The sequence below is a fragment of the Merops nubicus genome, unplaced genomic scaffold, assembly GCF_000691845.1.
Source record: "Merops nubicus isolate BGI_N331 unplaced genomic scaffold, ASM69184v1 scaffold16427, whole genome shotgun sequence".
Lineage (NCBI taxonomy): Eukaryota > Metazoa > Chordata > Aves > Coraciiformes > Meropidae > Merops > Merops nubicus.
Window position 1 is genome coordinate 13,515 of NW_008621140.1, and position 21,140 is coordinate 34,654.

At 40.5% G+C, this 21,140-nt stretch overlaps 1 protein-coding gene across 1 annotated transcript in view; it reads right to left on the bottom strand.

Moving 5' to 3' along the window:
- JPH1 (junctophilin 1) overlaps window positions 1–21,140 on the bottom strand; it is a gene marked incomplete at its 5' end in the record, with an annotated part of 44,249 nt that overhangs the window by 6,033 nt on the left and 17,076 nt on the right. The window contains 3 exons of the mRNA XM_008944371.1: window positions 1,819–2,465; window positions 13,302–13,337; window positions 13,369–13,451. Of these exons, the coding sequence (XP_008942619.1) occupies window positions 1,819–2,465; window positions 13,302–13,337; window positions 13,369–13,451 (766 nt within the window). The remainder of the gene's footprint in view (window positions 1–1,818; window positions 2,466–13,301; window positions 13,338–13,368; window positions 13,452–21,140) is intronic.

Here is a 21,140-nt window from a genome sequence, read left to right on the forward strand (position 1 = left end):
AACCAGAGGACATCATCCTGGCAAAATGCTCATTATCAAACTATTCAGCAACAGCTCCCAAAACCCGGCATCTGAGAACCGATGTTATGGTTACTAATATCACTAAAAGCAACTTAAAATAAGACTTATCTGAAGCTGTCCAGCTAATGGATCTTCTTACACATTTGCCTGTTAGCTTGGGAGACTATTTTATAAAGTGCACTTACTGAAGGTGAATCAATGTGTCGGATTTCTTTGCACGGCCGTGCTCTGTTAACTGCTGCACAGGGGTAAGGGTACCTGCATCTGCCTGAGCGGGTCACCTGGGCCAGCCTCAGTACTGCTCTGACATGGACTGACACGGACTGCTCCTCATTACTGACACACCTCCTGGTCTCTGAGACTTCTGTAAACTTAATGAGTGACATTTTTATTTCCTCTTCCGTGTCATTAATAAGAACGTTAATAAAATACAGCAGCAGAATTAATGCAAGAATGACCTCACCACAATAATAAGAAGGTACTGATGTTTTTCTAATTCCTTGTTGAGAATCATCAGTTTTTTAAAATTTCTTTTAATGTGACATTTAGCTTCCACATTACTCCTGGCTTCCTGGTCAGAATATGTAACTGTGTAAAAGCAAATCAAGTCACCTTCTTGACTGAGGATATGATCCCTCTTGTCAAAGCTGAGCATGACAAACTTGTCTTTTACAACGCATGTCCGTTAGAAATTCTAACGTCTCTTTATTTTTAAATTTTTTATTAATGAAGTCTGGTGTCAATTATTCAACTGTTTTGCCTGAGATCAGAGCTAGGCGACCTGGATCTCATCAAACGGGTCATTCTGTTTATCCCATCAATAATGACACACTGTTTTTTTCCTACTGGAGTACCAAAAATGATTCAAAGAATGCTGATAAAAAAGAAACATTATGAAAATTATCATTTACTAAAGGTTAACTTTAGGTTCTGAAGTTACAGCTAACATTTTCCTGGGTTTCTTGTCATCTGAAAATAATTTTATTACTATCAGAGATTCTGAATTTGATAACCTGGCTTTTTCTTCTAACATGGAATAGAAATGCTACTAGTCACCCCTCTTTTTCTATATAACTTGATAGCTCTGTTATTTCTAAATAACAATGAGATTCAGATTTACACTGAGCTGACTGTAGTTTTAAAACTCCTTCTCCATTTCCTGATGAAAAAGAAAGTATAATTTTTCATGTCGTTGCAAAACACAAGTGTTGCCAGAAGTATGCATTTTAAAACAGTTTGTATTTGAACACAAGTTGCCTGTGTTTAGAGCCTACAATCAACACTGAGAAAAAAATGCAAATGGGAGATTGTCTGCACTGGATCAGACCACAGGCCAGCATGGTGTCTCCAGCAGCAGTCAGAAGTAGACCTCTGGGGAAGAGTACGACTGCTACTCCCAGTACTGCACAAGTACAACAAACACTGTTTTGAGGGGGGAAATATATATATATATTTCTGCACTTATGTATCTACGTGAACACAGAAAGCACACACATATATATATATATATATATATTTGCACATATACACACACTGAGACACTTCTGTGCTTATGGCTGCGATAGGGATTCACGTTCCCAAAGTCTGCGGGTATCTAGCTCTCAACTATCCCTTCCCAGTTTCCCAGAAGGATAATATAAAGGACTGGAATATTTGCTCTTCATTGCAGTCTGGTGTAGCAGACTGTATTCAGATGAAGATTTGACAGGAATGAGCTTCACCTCTCTCTAGGTTGCAAAGCTCAGTGCTAGGAGGCAGAAGGGCAGTGAAAGTTAAGGGGTTTCTTGCAGTACTCACCGAGCTGTTTCCCACTGCTGAACGTGACTCGTTATTCACTGGATTCTTTGGTACAGCAAATTCTGGTTTCTTAATTTTTATGTCAGGTTTGTTTTCTTTGGCATGTGGCTTATCCTCAGATCCAGCAGGACGTGACTTCTGTGAGGATGGCACCTGTGCAAGTGCTGACGGGGATGGGTTGACATACTCATCTTCTTCCCTGAGCATCTGTGGAAGCCCTGTGGCATTCGTTTTAACATAATAGCCATGGTAATGACCATGCAGCTCCCCGTTCTCTGTGCTGGTGGGATTGTGATGGGCTGAAAACTTTGGCTGGTGTTTCACAGCTATTTCCTCCTTCACGGGAGCTTTTGAATATAAAGGCTTGTTAATTATGGGTGTTATATTCTCAGTGGCTAAAAGCATTTTTTCTTGACTGGATCTTGTCTCAGAACTAGAGGTTTGCTTTTTCAGCTGTTTTGAAGGAGATGGCTCAGAAGAAAGAGGACTATGTCTTGGACTTGCTTCTGGGGTTCGAGGGGGTGTAGTACCTTTTCGATAAAAGTGAGGTGACTCTTTTGGGGTAGGCAGATTTTCCTGAACTTTTTCTTCAGATTTTTCTTTCACCTCTACTCCTTCTTGAAATTTTTGCTTGATATAATCAGGACCTGAAAAATAGTGTAACAGAAATATTGTGATCAAAACAAACAAAAAAAGACTTCACAGTAAAACTATTGCATTGGGATGTCAAACTGGATTGCCTTGTTAAAGTGCTGTCAGGGGTGGGTGTCTCCAAATATCCACTGACATCTGCAGTGATTGAGTCTAAATTGCTCAGTAGCTGGAGTACTGTTTGGTAACTGCTGGGAATACTTACTAATTTGGTTCAGTCACTTTATGTCTTCAGCTTTGCAAAGAGTCATAGGACATAAACTGTCTCTGAGTGAAGACTGGGGGACTCAGTACTAACTTAGCTTATGTATCTATCATTCATTCTTTTTCTGAGAGGCATTTTTTGATGTACGTTTTACTTCATTACCCTAATCTACCTAACTTCTACCCTTATGATCATAGTATCTCTTTGACACGGAAGTAATTAACCATCAGAATGAAACATCTCTTCTGCCCTTATAATCTACAGGAAATACGGCCAATAACTTTTTTCCCCTTTGTGTGCATATTACCTTGTCTTATATACACATACATGTGCCTTAAATTCTTACACACTGGCTTCGTCTTCCTAATACAATCACTTACCATATGAAGACTCAGGTTAACCACTCTAGCCAGTAACTCAATTCTACTTAGAAGCTAGGAAGACAGATTTGCTCACATTCATTAGGGAAATACTTACAGAGCAGATTGTATGAAGATGTCTGACCCCAAATCCTAGATAAACACCCCTGGCACGTTCACTGCCAGGACTGACTTAACAAGGTGCATCTCTATGCAGCTGCCTACACAAAGACAATCTGGCCGAGATGCTTTGCTCCAGGCTTTGGTTGTATGATTTAACAGTTCAGTGCTAAGATTTGAACAAACACCCTGCTGAGGAAATAAAATCGCTGCAAATTTGTCTGTATTGTGGGCAGCTTTTTCTGTTTTTATTCCTAGAGGCCACACTCCAGACTCAGGGATTGGATCCCGTAAGAGGGCAGAACCTGGGGAGCTCTATGAACAAAGACCTGCAACAGTCTTTCTGTCTGTTCACTAATGGCTTCTGCCAAATACATTGCAACTGTTTCTCTACTTCTACGTTTGCTAAGCAGAAGCAAAGATGGACGTTAGAACCACTTTTTTTTGACTTTTTTTTTTATCTTTTGTAAATGAGGCTTATCTGTGGTGTATGTCATAGGCAAATCCTATGCCCAGAGAAAGCACGTCTGCAGACATGTCTCTGCTTTTGAGTGTGCAGGAGGCTCTGGCTGTGCTAGGCAGATCCAGTGTTTTTACAGATGGCAGAAGCATATGCATCACCACCCAGTGCTAAGATGGGAGGAAGGAAGAGCAGCACGAAGTTCCTGGAAGTTCTGGAGTCATCTGGTAAGTAAGCACTGCTGAGAGGAATTACTTGTCATGCAGTGTCTTTTGAGCAGGAAAATCACATTTTTGGCATCTCTGAAAACCAGTGGTAGAAAGAGGGAGCTGTTAAGAAAGAAGGCTGGATGTAGACAAGCCAGGATTTTTCTCCAATGACATTAGAGGAGGAAGCTTTGAGGAGTTCAGCTTGCAGAGGACTAGAGGCTTGGTTCTTATGGCTTTTTATAATCTTCCTGGTGAACAGGAAAGGCAGCACAACACGACGGAGAGGCTGCCCTGTATAAAGTTACAGTTACAATCACCATTTGCAAAATTCTCCATCACGTAGGGCATTTCCTTCCATCTTTGCTGAGATGCATAAGGTAATGCTGAGGTATTAATCAGTATTAGTATTACCTATATAAATAGGTAATTAATAGTATTATCTTAATGAGGTATTAAGGTAATAATCTCAATATGCATAAACTTTGGGTTTCTTCTCTTTCCACATGGGGTGTAATTAGGAGTGTGAAAAGAAAAGGATAGCTACAAGTTCTCTGCCTAACCTTTAAGCCCAAGCCATGGAGCTGTCAAATTGCAATTATTATTTATTAAGGACACATCCACACTCACATTAGCTCACGTATTACGACTGCTGTGGTGAAAGCATCCCAGCCAAAATACCATTTATTGGGCCTTACAGCGCTGCTCAAGTGGCACCTGATCTGTTCCTCACCTATCTAGAAACTTCACACCCTGGGACAGCTCTCCACTCACCAATGCATGTCAAGATGTGACTTTTACTATTATTTGACAGCTCCTGACAGACTGAAGGCACTTTCATAAGGAACACATCTGGGCCTCAGAAATGTCAACTCTTCACTGTTCCCTATGACCAAATTAAAAGCCTCCAGAGGCTAGGCAGAGGGACCCCCTCTCCTCCCAAGAACTCCACACTCTGTCAGAATGGAAAACAGAATGAAGCCAAGTTTTAGCTGCTCATGTCTGCATGAGACTGGCAGAATGAAAAACAAATCTACACGAAAACAAAAACCAAACCAAACTCATCTTTCACAGGCACTTCCCAAAGAAGTTAAGTGTCAACAGGCTAACAATGACATATTTTTACAGGCTGTCTGGCAATATTTGGTGCTAAGTGACACTGCCCCAGCAGAGAAAACTGTAGCCATCTCCACCCAAGTAATGTCTCAGGGTGTCTGACCAGACATCCAGCAATTGCCTTAACCTGACAGAGCAGCCCTCCCTCCCCCCAGTACACAACATATGGCTACTCGAGCCACAATCCTCTCCTCCGGTCTTGACAGGCAGGTCTCTCCACACAAATTCTCAGCTCTGTGCTGAAGCTACCTTTGGAGGCTGCCCAAACCCTTTTTTTTTTTTACATCTGTTCACTGTATTCAATACCAGCTGAACCACTGGCTCCACGCAGCAAGAACACGGCTCCTCCTTCTGAGGACCAAGAACACTTGTCCCCTTTGTTTAAAGGCATTACCTAACACAACAGACATAGGCAGCAGAGTCCTGTTTCTTCATCACAATAGCACTCTACAGCATGAGCTTGAAAGAACCAGGACCAAGAGACTTAGAAAAGGGAGTCACTAAGATCTGATCCTACAACATTTCTCAGTTGCCTGATCTTAATAAGGAAGAGAATAGGATTTTGAGGGTGGGAAGAAGGTAAAGTGGGATTATCTGTCTAGGAAATAAACATGGAGTTTTGTTCTTCAGTTTACAGTCCAAGCAACCGGTAGAAATATTCCCAGACATTTTATGTCTGAGTGCCTAAGGAGAACCTGGTCTGGAAAGCAGAACCAAGAAATGCTTTCTAACCAAGTAAAGGTAAGCCTTCCTTGTGGATAAACTGTGTGGATAAACCTGTGTGTTTTCTTAGTGACATGCTGGCCTTGCACGTCACTACAGTTAAAAATTGATGCACCTTTGCTGGCTGAAGGTCAGCCAGGGGCAGTTTTGCCTCACAGAGCCGTTGTGATGCCAGCAGTTGGATTTCACCATTAAACCATGTTTTAGCCAGTATTTGAGGTGCAATACTCTCTGAAAGCTAAAGGACTGTGTAGACGTGTGTGATATATGCACACAGAGTCTCACACTGTCTGCTAGTCTGCTTGGATGGCTATGAGGTGAGGGAAGCTTTGGTTTGGTTGCAGACACACTCATAGCTGTTCTAAATCCAGAATTTCTTGTAGAGTTCTTGTGTAACATGCCCTTTCTCCTGGAAGGGCTCCAGTAAGTGATGTGACAGCATGGCCAGCCTTGTAAATGAGAAGAGAAGGGTACCTGGTTCTGCCACAGCCTGTTTTAGAGAGGTGACAGCCACATGCTTTCCCCCATGGCCTGGTGATGTACACACACTGGCAGCATGGGGCTGTTTCAGGATTGTATATATACAAGCTTCAGGTTATAGTCCTGACTATTCAAAGCCAGTTTCATGGATTTTTGGCTTCTTTACAACGAAGAAAAGATGTGGTCACAGGAAAAGGGTGGGACACTGAGGATGAGTTCAGGAAGTGTCGAAGGCACTAGGATTCCCTACAGTAGGGCTTGTGATCCTTCGAGGAGCAATTCTGAATCTCATAGTCAATATGCATAACTGAGTCACCTGCTATAAATCTTGTTTTTGTAATTTAATGACCTTTAGGCTCATTTTGGTATAATGATTTCTATATTCTCAAAATTAAGCTAATACTTCTAACTGACAGAAAGGATTTCTGTAACAACACATCAAACAAAAAAATGCTTATATTTTGTAGCAGGACTACAGGACAACATATTTTCAAATAATATAAGAACACTTCTGCTGCAGTTTTCTAATATTATAAATTAACAGAATTGTTAGCAATTTACAGAACTAACATATACTAGAATATAGATTTTAAAATAGTATTATGTGAATGAAAATAGCCTATATTCTAGTACATTTTAGATCTGTCTAGCGCTGTTTTCTTCAATAGTTAATCCACTGCTGCCTACTCTTTTGCAACTTTCCATGTATTCCTGTGAGACCTTGGACACATTATAACACCTTACTTGGTCTACATGTAAAAAGAAGGTGTGCAGTGGACACTCAGGTTTAAAAGGTTTTTTTCTGAACCCAAGCTGTTTCAGATAGTGAGTTCTCTTGGTATCAACAATCTTCACAAGAAACGTTTTCACAGTTCCAGAAGCATTGCTTCTTAAAGGGAAAGCTCTGGCAAACTCCACTAGGACTCTGCTAGAAACTCCACTCTCTGGGAGCAGCAAGAAAGCTTTGGGAGAGCAGGTTTCTCAGAGCTAAGCTGGAGACACTATGCAGTAGAGAGAAGAGCCTCTCACCATACGACAGGAGATGCCTGTCACTGCAGCCCTGGACTCCTATGCAATGGAAGGAGGCTCCTGTGAGACCCTACAGGTAAGCACAGGCTATAGGAGTCTAACAATCTTGTCACCTGGGTGTCTCCTGTCCTCATGGTGGGTCGGTACTCCCAGTTGTGAACTGGTTGGCTGCTGCACAAGATCCTCCTTCACCTTCTCTCCTTCCAGTTTGTGAAGGTGCAGCCACAACCTTTAAATCAGATAAATGTGATTTGCATGGAAGGTGCTGTAAGTATACACCCTGTGCAAAAATGATAAAATGGGAATTACCTGGCATTACCAAGGACACTATGCTTAATTACATTATCACAACTTGCAAAATTATATATAAAACCTAGAGGCTGACGTGTTCTTGACTGTAGAGACCGATTTTGTTCTTCAGACATACCCTCTCTTATTTGTTTTTCAGAGTAAACTGAAAACCACGGCAAAACCACCTTCTTAATATATGGAAATAGTATTTAGGCTCTTATTCTGTGCAATTTTATGGTAAAAATGTTTTTTAAAAAAGGATGAGCCTTTCCTGAAGAAAACATGAAAAAAATATTTCCTGAAGAAAATATTTAAAGTATCCTGTTGATACTGAAATGATGTGACTCAATTCCAAGGTATATTGGAAGTAATTATCAGGTCAACATGTACTTGTTTCTGCTTTTTAAACTAGAGTACACACTATGTGAAGTAACCTATCTTCAGTGCTACATAAAGAGTTAACAAACATATAGTGTCTTATAAAGAGTAATTTTGTAATAAATGACATTAGAATTTCATGTTTACAGGAAAATTCATGTTGCACTTATACATAAATTCCACCCATGAAACAAATATTTCAAAACATAATGTTGTTTACACATATGAACTGTTAGCAGACTCTCAGCCTACACTGCAAGGTTTACCAGTTATCTGTGGGCTAGTGGTGACACAACCAAAGCCTATTGCTCACTCAGGACACTGCAGTCTGTATGCAAACCGTCCTAGATTAGAGCTCTCTTTTTACTAAATTACTGAACACTTCTGTAAGAAGGAGAGAATTTCTACTATGTTAACTATGCAACATATCAGCCATGATATTTCACTAGTCATTAGTCTTTGTAGAATTGGATATCATATACTGAGAACAATTAAAATATAACTTATTGCACAAACCAGCCCTCAGCCTCCTGATCCATCTGTCGAGTATACAGCAGTGACTTTGCTGATATGGATCAATCAGCTTCAGATTAAAACTGCAACTACTTCCACACACAGCTTGAAATAACCACAACATAACATGATTTAGAGATTTTAGGTGGAGAAAAATACTATTCATAGCTGTCATATGCTTTTCAACACAATATTATTGCTCTTCAGTAAACATAATCACCAAGTGAAATCATTGCCAAAGCCTTTCTAACATTTGGCGTTCAAAAAACCTTTATTTGATAGAGAAACAGTGCCTGTACTGTTTGAACACTTCTGCACTTAAAAAACCAGAGCCTAGGATATGCACTCAAGGCTTAGATTCTAGATGTCAGCACTTCTTATGCCTTTGGAATGTGTGCCTGTAAGGCTCAATACGGGGAAGACATGAAATACATTTATGTCACCAAACAACTGAAACTACATTTGAATGATTTAGTTGGGCAAAGTAATGTGGACATCACTAGACAGTTTTAGACTCCATTGATTCTAGACATAAATTTAGCTATACATTACTGCCTTTACTTAAACTGTAGATATTTCAAAGGGACTAAACATTATATGACATTAGACTTCATTTTTTTACAAGTTTCCTCTATCCCCTTATGTTTATAGAAAAAAAAACACTTGAAATTATGAACCTGAAAAAGCAAAAGCAGGGGTAAAATAAAGAAACCCAAAATGTGCTGCTTTTAAGAACGTATAGTTTTATCGTTTTTCTTGGGATGATAGAGGGTTAATCCAGTATTTTTCAATATTCAGAAACAGTATTCATTAAGCTGCATCACACACCAGCAGAATTAATTTATTTTATCTAGCCATGGAATCAATTAAGAAGCTTATGGGTCTGAAGTGGGCCAACAAAACTGACTGCTGCACTGCAGATATCAGAACTAGAGAAATAAAACAACCAATTTAATTCTGGTAATATCAAGGGCAAGTGAATTGTTTAGTCTTCTATCCTGCTCTGCTTTCTTTCCCAACATACTCTTTATCTTTTGTATTTTAAGACAAATCCCAGTCATCATGCTACTTACCATTCTGATCTCACTTGGTATCATTTCACCCGCTTCACCTCTGTGCTCTAAGTTCTCATTTCTAAATGCTAAGTTTGCAATGTCTATTTACTGCTCCTTGTTTGCAAATCTATCCCATACTCTTCACAGTCTGGCAACTGCCCTCAACAAAATACTTTATCTTGTTCATCTGGTACTAACAGGTAGAAATCTTCAACTCCTCCAAATTCTCAGAATGAGCTTCTACATCATACTGAACAACAGTACATTGCTTTACATTACTCAGGGCTATAATCTGAATAACACAATTCTTTTTCAGATCTATGTGAAGTTCTGTGGTCCCCACTGTAAGAGAGACATGGACCTGCTTGAGTGGGTCTAGAGGAGGGCCTCAAAAATGATCAGAGGGCTGGAACACCCTCTGATTCCTCTGGTTTACCCTCTCAGGGGAGAGACCTGTCTCAAAAGGGGACAAGGATTTTTGTCTAAGAGATAGCAGGGCTGATTCACAGGGCTCTAAATTAGATGCTAAGGGGGGAGGGAGTGGTGATGCTGTGATCATCCCTGATAAGCAACAGGACAACATGCCAGGCTTAGAGGAATAGGAGAATGACAGGGTAGTCAAGGAACACCCTCGGGGATTAAAGGGATGCCCTCTAGGATGCTAACACATCCAGCAGCCCAGCTGAAGCGCCTCTGCACCAACGCATGCAGCCTGGGCAACAAACAGGAGAAGCTGGAACCTACCGTGCTGCAGGAAGGCCAGGACATAGTGGCCATCACTGGAACCTGGTGGGACGAATCCTGGGAGTGGAGCATGGCTATCAATGGCCACAGACTGTTCAGGAGGGACAGGAGCGGAAGGAGGGCTGGCAGCATTGCCCTTTATGTTAAAAAATTGATGGACTGCACAGAGCTGTCCCTTAAGAACAGCCACGAGGAGGTCGAGAGCTTATGGGGAAGAATCGGGGATCAAGATAACAAAGGCAGTCTTGTGGCTGGTGTCTACTACAGGCCGCCCGATCAAGGGGAGCTCAGCGATGAGACAGGGTGGGTGCAGACTGCCAGCAAGCTGGATGGGCCTAGAACACTGGGCAAGAGGAAAGATGTGGAAGAGAAAGAGCGGGGGCATCATCGCTACCTAGCGCATGGAGAGACTGGTGATAAATCTGGAAGTCAAGTTGTGAAGACTGGTACGGCCAGAGTTATAAAAAGAAAGGAGAGAACAAGAATAAAGCTTGAGATTGATACCTTTTCTTTTAACAGACCTTCTTTCTTCGATTACCTGATACAACAGAAATGCCTTAGAATACTTCTATAGGCTCTGGCTTCTCCAGAGTTGTGTAGAAAGAGGATAGAAGCAACAAACTGTAGAGAAAAGATGCCATAGCAAGAACCCCAACAACAGTTGTGTGAGGATGATTAAACTGTATGCCAAATAACTTTGGAAAATGAACAGACTCTTGCATGACTAAGAATAACCCATGAGCTCCTGTGTGCTTTAAGGCACAAACTGATGGCACGGCTGGTAACTCTAATCAGGCAAAATGTTCATGGTAATTGGCTTTAAAAAAAAAAAAAATCTGGCCTGGTCCACATTTAGCCAGTACATTCCAATTAATTAGCTCCAGGCAGAAATCTCTTTCCTGTCCATATGGAGTTTGGGGTTTGTGAACTGAAGAGGTGGAGATGGCAGAGAGGGGGAAGGTAGGAAGGATGAGTTTTCTTCCAAGGCTACAGACATCCACCACTGTTCAAAAGAGAATGTAAAACACATTTAATTAAAAGCATTAGAAGCCATTAGAAATTGCCTTATCAGAAGCTTAAAATGCTTACTTTGGAAATTAGCGATGTGTAACATGTTAGTACGGATGCTGGAACAGTAACCAAAAAACCTGAAAATTCTTATTCTTTTAATTGGAAAAATCTTTGTTCTCTGCTCATGTATTTCACCTAAAGAAATTCTGTCCATCTCTTTAGAGAGCATTAATTGATAAATTGCTCCTTGATTTCTCTCATGCCTTGTTTAGGACATCAAGTGTTTAATATCTTCATCAGTGACCTGGATGAGGGGATTGAGTGCACCCTCAGTAAATTTGCAGATGACATGAAATGCAGTGGGAGTGTGGGTCTGGGGGAGGGCAGGAGGGTCTGCAGAGGGAGCTGCACAGGCTGGAGCCATGGGCTGGGGGCGGCTGGATGAGGTTCAGTGAGGCCAAGTGCTGGGTCCTGCACTCGGGTGACAACAACCCCAGGCAAGGCTCCAGGCTTGGGGAGGAGTGGTTGGAAAGCTGCCAGGCAGAAAGGGACCTGGGGGTGTTGGTGGACATGAGCCAGCAGTGTGCCCTTTGACAGGGTCCCTGTTATTAGTTCTTTGCATGGCTAAGCTTATGACTTCTTTACTTATGACTGATAAGACGAACTGCTGCTATCTACTGGGATTTCATCAGATGATGGAAGAATGAAATAATGGAAAAAGAGAAAGACCTGGGTTTCAAAGGAGTAAGTATGGGCCACTAATCTAAGTCCACAATAAAGGCTGCATTGAAATTCTTTCCAACAGTGAAGGGAATATACTGACACCATTTTAAAGCTAGTAAAGTCTTATTGCTGGAAATAGTTCTGTTGATCTTTGCCTACCACTCTGGACAGCCCTGTGCAAGAAAGATGAATTTACATCAGTATGAGTACAAAGAAAGTTTGCAAGACTGATGAGGGGAATGGAGACTCTAAGCTGCATGAGGTGAACAGCCCCTGACTTATGCACTAAACAAATTAAAAAGAGCTCACAACCCTCCCAGCCTCAAAACACACCAATTGCTCTCCACAACCAAGTACTTAGGGATAATGAAAAACCCCACACATTCTTTAAGCTAACAGTAATGATATAGTAACAAGTTATATATAGTGGCCAATTATACTAAAAACTGAAGAAAACAGGTGGATTGTTTGAAAATGCTGAAGAATGTTGCTATTCTTCCATTTTGTGTGTCATCATATCAGCCTGCAGCCACCATACAGGTACAGTTAAGAAAAACGGGTTTGTGTCTGGAACAAGGATGTGCAGAAGATGACAGTGAGTGAAAAAGAATCTCAGAGCTGTAATCTGCATTAACATACAAGTGCAGGCAAGTCCCTGAAAAGTAATAACAAGATATGACACAACTCACATGAAAGGTGAAAGAAAGAAAGAACAGATTTATGAAAAGATATTAAAAAGGCAAGTGGAGTTCCATTTTATCTATCTAATCTTAAACTAGACCAGAACACAAAACCATTAATGTCATTGAAAGACACCAGAAAAACAAAGCAAAACCCACTTAACTTCTTTCTGTAGCAACATTCCAAATCACATGACAGGTGAAAATGGGTTGCAGTGTTGCTACAGGTGACAGACTTAATTCTACTCTATCTTGAGTACGTGATTCCCTAGAGTACCAGAGGCATAGCAGAGGAAGATCCCCTCACAGGCTATGTATGTGTAATGGTGAAGTATTCTCCAGAATCCAAGACCATCAAAAACTCCCTTGGACAGTAAAAAAAAAAACCTTAGGATCTTTCCCCTAATAAACATGTTGCAGAAATACCCCAATTTGTTGATTTACGTTCTTTGAAGTCTGTCTTTTACAGTGTCCTGAAGAATCTATTACTTGGAGGCAAAGCTGTACGCTTAACACTTTTTGACACTCAACTGTTCTTCTACAAAAGTCATCAAATAATTTGAAAATGAAAACAAATCCTCCTTGAGCAATGTATGCTCTTCATGACTTACACATTCTTTCTCTATAAATGACAACACTGAAAACAAAATCAACTTTTTAACTTAACACAGAACATTTAAAAAAAAAAAAACAACACAACAAAACCAGCTACAAAAAAACACCTCCAATCCATAATTACCTGGTTGGTAGAAATTTGGTGAAAGTTCTCTGGCAACTGCTCTTGCAATATCACATTCCTGAGGCACCGGCTCTTGCAATATCACATTCCGGCTGAGAAGCCTGAGCAGCCTGATCCGCAGCATCAGCTTTAGCTCTTGCATGTGCAGTTCTGTACAGAGTAGAAAACAGTTTATAGACAGACAAGTCTTTTTTTATGAGTCGCATCGAGGGTGCTCGGCCCCCACACGCCCTAGCGTACAGCGCACGCCGCTTCCTCCGAGGAACTGCACAGCACTCCAGGCATCCCCCCAGCTCTTCATCCTGCTCATCTTTGTATCATGTTCGCTTGTAGGCACACAATTTACAGCCCAAGCTTATAATTAAAATTTCTGAATAGAAAAAAATAGCGTCTGACTGAAGTTTGGGATTATGATTTTTATACACGTTACCAGATTGCATACAGAAATATACAGGTCAGACTGGGCCACCACGCTGTCTCCTAAACAGGGGTCTGTGAGACCAGGATGCAGTGTGCTATGCTATCACCTTCACAACATTCCAAAGTTAATGGTGGATGCTGTACGTGAAATTGAGATATGCTGGCCCCCAAAACTGAGACACAATCAGACCATCTCGGAAAGGAACGGGATGAAAAATGCTTGATTCTTCAATAGGCATTTGTACCAATGGGGACTTAACAGTTTTAAAACCTTGTAACTCACTGGGTTTCAAATCCAAAACAAACTGAGAAGGCAACTTTTCTGAAGCCAAGACAACAGCTCGGCATACCTTCGTAATCTGCCCTCTGCTTCCACTTCTCTCCTGCTGTTTATTACAAGGCCTCGAGACAAGCCTGCGCACCCTGATTCCAGACTGTGCAAACTGAAAGCTTTGTAGTACTGCAGTTTTGCATCACTGTCTCATCTTCCCTCCCTGCTTCATTTTTTGAACAGTCATCTGTTTAACAATTCCTGATGGCAGTGAGCTCTCCGTGCCTCTACAGCATCAGCAGATAGCCTAGAGCTACGAAATGGTTCGTTAGGACAACGGGGAAGCGAAGCATGACAAACCAACACAGTTTTTTGAGCCTCCAGAGATAATAACATTTCTAAACCAGATGTATTAAATTTCATAATCTTAGAAATTTCCTCATAACATTCTGGTAGGACACTTACACTTAAGTAAGAAAAAAAATGAGCTGAGGACAAGAGCAGCAGCAGCTTTCCTCCCACGTGCCAGGTGATACGAACTGAACCGACAGCAGTCAAACACTGAAGTTTTCAACAACTTCACTGTGAAAACTCAGTTTTATTTCCAAGGAATAAAGAAGAGTTCTGTGTGTCTTAGACACAGCAAGAATCAAACGTAAACATTAACCAGAACGAGTAGCAAGAGATCAACAGTATGGCAGACATTTCATTACTAAGGGGATGTTTAATCCCGAGGGTAACAGTATAAACACAGACAAAAAAAACACGCACAGATAACTTCATCTGTGGTGCCTGGAGCAGACTGAAGTTACATCCTCCCTAAAACGTGTGCAGGGATAAATGTTGAAAGTTGTTTCAAAGCCTTAGCTTATCGTAATTTACTGGATAAATATCAGCTCATGCTGCCTTCCTGCAGGTCCCTCTAGGTCTCTCAGATAAAAGATAATGAGCAAATAGGCACTTCACATCTTCAACTTGTATTCAGGATGGGGGGAAGCAACCGTTAATCAAAACAAATATATCATATAATCCCCTATGTGTTCTGCTCAGTTCATGAATAGTTGTACAGTATGTGCTTGCTTAGTAACAGTAATCAAACCTGTCCTTTCTCTATAATCATTACTATCAATTAGATGAGTTATTCTTAGCTCCTGCACCATTATGTCTATGTCTAAACTTAACAAAGCTATCCTAGCACTGGGACATTGTTTTGTGAGACAATAATATGGTCTGCACACAGATAAACTAGACAGTGATCATCCTTTTGTGATGATAGAACAACCAGACTTCTCCCATATAAAAATAGTCTAATACTATTGCCACTGCTACAAAGGACATTTTAAAAGATAACATACTAAATAACCAGCAGCAGGAACTATATGATCAGCCACGATAGTACAGTTACTGATGTATGCCTATGCATTGTTTACATTATTATAACACAAGATCTTGTGTGTGAAGCAAGCATATTGTCAGAGAAAAAAGAAGGCTGACTCTCATAAACATTTGGCATAAGACTCTGTGATACTGGGACAATTCTTTTGGCAATCGTAGTCTCTGTTAGAATGCAGATGTGACAGTCCCTCACTGCCCAAGGTAAGAGGTCCCAGTTCTTTTGGTGAGTATAAGACACCAAATCCACACACTGAGGAATCATGAACTCTAAAGAGGTCCCATTTCCTCCAGAGCACCTGAGGCTACACAACTACATACCCCAGGCCATAAATGGCTAGGACACCAAAGGTGTCCATTTCTTCCTGCAAAGCTACTTTGCTAGCAGTGAACCCTTTTGTTTCACCAAAGCTGAGCTTTGTTGTCATGAGAACAAGGTGTCACTCCACCTATGAAAAGATGATTCCTTGCCAGCAAGACGTGGCAGTCAGCCAAACAGCGGTAGCAAGGCAGAGGTACAGTTTCCTCACAGGAAGGCCAAACTGTTGAAGTCTTTGCCCTTAGGTGCGTTTCCACTTGACAGCATCCTTCTGTACAATTAATACCACTTAGGCAGCTCAATTGCAAGTCACTGTAAAAATATTCAGGCTCTTTTTCTTGCCTCTATACATTACTCATGACTTTCTTTGGCTAGTGTCTGCTACAGCTTTCACTGAATTTAACAGTCACTCATTAATGTGGAAGATGACCCTGCACGAATAAGAAGCTTCTCCGGTGTTAACCATGCACATGTGCCTCCATCTTTTGAATCTCATTATCTCTAACTGGGATCAACACTGAGACTCACACTGGAGTAAATATGGTTACTGATATCCATGTTGGGAGCATCAGTGGTGCTGTCATTCTGAAATGTTTATCTCAGTGGGGTGTAAGAGCATCAATATGTTGCTAAATAGTATTCTGTGACATTTTGCTATGGCAGTTGGGCATTAGTTTGCTCCATAATGTACTTAATAGGGACTTAATTGCTTAAAAAGAAATGCTGGAGCTTACTTCAGGGTTTGATGAGGCCATGAGCTGCTGCGGAAGAGAGTTTCAGTCATGAATCTCACCTATGGTGCATTCCAGGAGCTACGGGCAGGCAGATGAACTATATGAACATGGTGTTTCCCCAGCAGAAGCATGACTGACTTGTTTATCTTGTGCAGGGGAGAGTATGGGAGTTGCAAAGTGGACTAAATTTAAAGCGTGCAGATTCTTATCTGCGTAGTTTAGGAATCTCTAGGCAGGGGCATCTGAACCGGAGAACATTAGATCAGTACAGACAGAATTCTGGATATTGTGGAAAGCTTTGGAAATACTTGAGCTGAGTAGTAGTATTTTCAATACCCACCACATTAACTCACTGACAGCGAGGGGGAAGCCCCTTCTATGCCACCCTCCTACGTGGAAGCCTAGTACACCACACACTGTGCTGTCCTAGGTGGGAGTGAGGAAAGGCTCAGCTAAGCCAGGCCTAAGGGAGCAGCCCCAGCCCAGCCCGGCGGCCGCACAGGCTCACCCGAGCGACCCACAGCCGCAGGAGAAACGCGCCCGCTGAGACTGCAGCCAGACGGGCTCTGTGTGAGTGAGAGTTCCCCCAGCCTGTGTCAGAGCTGAAGTTAGCCCTGTTACCCATGGGAGAATTAAGCAGAGTCCACCTCCAGCTAATTACTTTTCCTGCTACAGTATCTCTGCATTAAAGTGTATGAATTACATCTAACACAAGCTTCAAAAACTTTGATAATATGAAGTTTGGAATGCAGAAACTTAAATTAAATAAAAAAAAAGTAAGGTTATTTAAGAGATGTTTGGTATCCATCTGTTCTTGAAGTAAACTAAAGAAAAAAGGGCTGTTATTCAGGTCAATTAGTATGGCATAATGTCTAATTATCAATATCAATACGAATGTCAATAGTTTTGTCTTAGTACTGACAATGTCACAACTAAAATTACTCAAAAGATTTCTTTGCAGGTTATACCTACTTTCTTTTAGTGTCCTTTCAAGTAAATCAACGCACTATGTCTAAAGCCTTCTCAGTCCACTGTTCTTCATGGTAACTACAGTACCAATGTTACCAATCTATTCTTTATAGTGGTCTCTTTTCCTACACATAACAATGATTCCAGAAGATTTGTTTTACATGTAAAATATAACAGTTAGCTTGGAATAAATCCATGAACCTAACTGCCTTCTGCATCAAGCACTTTTAAACCACACTAAGAGAATGCACTGGTATCCTGAAAGACCATGACAAAATTTCAAATAGTTAATCCACAATATTTTATATACAGAAAAATTTACACAGCTAAGAAGCAATTTAGCTAAGGAGAATGATCTCTATCTTGGTGTTGTCTGTTGATTTCCTTACCACAAATCAGATTTAAAAAAAGAAAATTTATTTTTATTTCTCTTGTTATACTGCTTTTTGTATGGAGCAACCATGTTTCTCTCCTGTAGCTTGCTGGGTTTAGAGGCTGTGGGACACAGAAACAGTGTCACTAATCTCAGATGAAAATACTTATGAAAGGTCTAGCAGTTCTCTGTTATCCTTCAGATGACATTTTTCAGAGTGCTTAAAAGGAGCAAAGTACATACTGTCTAAGCAAGTTCTCTGAACAATGGTTTTGCCTCTTAACAGTGTCAGGCTTATATCAGAGAACAGAAACGTTAAAAGGCAAGAAGCCAAACAGGTTAGTAATGAAGTATGTTCAGCAGCAATGAAGCTGTGAAAGCAGCTAGCTGCTACACCGTGGAAAGACAGAAGGAATGAAAGTATTTGAGAGTATCTGTAGAGACACTGAGTCAAAGTGAAGAAAATGGAAAATATAAATAGGAAAAAATATATCTTCAGATACATTTTGTGAATAAACATAACAATACACAATGTAGCTTGGAAAATTTTATGGCAATAGGTATGGGCCATTTTTGTCTTTTTCCTTGTGAATTATGAAGGCAAGAAAAGGATTAAGGGCAGTCTTTGAATACAAGGGTGGCACTACATTCACTCAGATAAATCACTGCATCCTTGACACTTCAATTAGAAGGCAGAACTGCAATTCTTGACCAGGTTCAGAGGAATCCAGAAGGAAGAGGTTTTATTTTTTGTTTGTTTTTATTTTGTTTTGATATTAGTTTGGTTTTGATTTGTTTTAATCACTATTTATCATTTCTAGCTTAAATTAGTTTTGATGCTATACGTTTCAATCCATAGCAAGAGATATTCTCTGGCAGGCACCAATAGCTTATCTATCATTCCTTACTTAAAATGACCAAAACAATTTTTTTTTAAAAAAATTTGTAAATAATAAATTAAAATATGGAACTTGTTTAACATTGTAGCTGTATTTTCTAATCTGTTTCAACACCACTAGGAAACAGGTTTGAATTATTATTTTTCATATATCATAACCACAAAGTCTATTTACCACTACATGCAGGAGAATTCAGAACTAGCTATTTGAACTAATGGATAGTAAAATAAACGGAACAGTGGCTACAGACAACAGGTAGAATCTAAGAGGATTAACCAGGGCAACCTGTGCACACTTTGACACATTCAGGCTGAATGAAGAACAGTTATCTTATGGCCTTTTATGTGGTAAATGTGGTTTTGTTTTGATTTGATATTTGTCTTTTCTTGAACCACTTTGGTACTATATAAATGTGCATATGGTTTCCAAAACAACAGCACTTGAACCATTAAAAAACCCCTGCAATTACTACAGAGGGGAATAATACAGAAGGAAATACAAGATCCCATGTGTACAGTCCTAATGTTCAGAGGATTCTCTTCTCTAACTGGCATTTTGCCTGAATACATTTTTTCCAGGTCATCAAATTCCCAATTATAGTCATATAACAAAGAAACACACTAGATCCCTTTAAGGGACTGTGTAGGACAAAAAAACCCAGGTAAGGCAAGGCTGTAGTTTCCTGTATGTTTAAATCTGAGGAAGAGCAGAGCTGGGAGGAAGCATCTCCTCCCCCAGGCTCAGCAGCCGTTGCTGTGCTCAGACCAGCCCATGTCTCCTGCCTGCAGATGATTCCTGGCAGGGGTTCGCTGGCACTGCAGGCTACAAACATACTTGAAACTGCTGGCTTCAGGAAAGAAGTAAGGAAGTGAGAAGGCTGAGTAAATAAAGAGCTTGGTATAAAGACTACTCAACTATTTTTTTGACACTGGGGACTACTTGAGCCATGGGTCACTTTGCTCTTGTTATTGAGGAATTTCTATTTTTGTAGGAAATGTTACTCAGGAAGATGCAGCAACAAAACATGCTGCTTCTCCTTCACAAAGCCAAAAGCCTCCCCCAACAGAAAAGGGTCAGCACATGACAACAAAGTCCTTCTGTGGTCTATTCCCATGATAGAAGAGTATGTGTAAGGACTTTGTGCCTTATGTGGTTTGGTGTATTGTTTTGTAGGTGGTCAGTTTGTACTATCACGCAGATCAGTGCAGGGAAATGAAGCAAAGAGATGATGAAAAGTAGATGAGCAGATTCACAAACTAAAATACCATACCTGATAAAGTCAGCAAAGCAAACAGATACTATAAGAATGCTGTAGCAGCTGCTTTGGCTTAGGCACATTCACAATATGCTTTCTCAGCAACTTCTCATCCTCTGCAGCTAGAGGGAAATATGGCATTCCTCACTTTCATGGAGCATCTTCTGTTAGGCTATTTAGTGAGCTCTGGTTTGGCCAGAAGGATTAAACCTTTGGTAGTCATGCAGTAAGTACTTCCAAAAGATCTAAGTAATTCAAGGTACCTTCCTCTCGACTTAAAACTATGCAGTGATACCCTTCTTACCTGAAATAACAGTTCAACTCCTAGTTTGGCTCTACAGCTAATGCACTTACTTTTGTACTATATAACTTTCACCACATCCTTTAGGAGACTACTCTGAGACATGATTTTGACATTATTTAGCAAAACATCCCTGGCTGCAAATACAGGTCAGGGACACTGAATGGGAAGTCTGCCTATGGCAGCACAGTATTCTGTGACCTGAAAAATACTGTTTCATATATAGAAACCAAAGAGACTATTAGCAAATAAATCAAGAGTCTTATTTACATTTTCATATATGTTAATTATGAAGATGCTTTTACATGAAATTATAGACTCTGAGTAGAATCTTTGAGAATACTTCTCTATCGTTCAAGGCCTCTTTTGGACCACAAAGCAGGTAATAAATCAAAAACTTTGTCTGAGATTAGATCTTGTCCCTTTACTGGTTGTGACATAGAATTTAAAATGGGCATGAGTAATGCAGATGAAATACAGAGGGGAAAGGTCCCTGCCAAAAATAAAAAAAATAATTACCCTGGCACATGAGCAAAATTTGAAACGCAGAGCTGCTCATGTGCTGTTAGTAATGCAGGACACAACTTAACATGGTTACATTTTCAAATGCTTCAAATCTTACAGGAAAAGGAAAGACTGCAACAAACAACATGTAAGTGAGTTTAGACAAATACTGTCTTTTAAATGTATCAATTTAAGTTCAAATAGTTTATTTAAAAACTCATGTTCATTGTGCTGTACCTATACAGTATCCTGCCTATGGTTCCAAGGCTTGCCACACCATCTGGCCCAGTTCCTGAAAAATCTTCACAGTGGTGCTGACAGGGCATCTCTGGCTTCAAGACAATATTCTGATGACCCACATGCTCATTCTGCCCTTTTTGTTGACACAAATCTGTTGTGTAT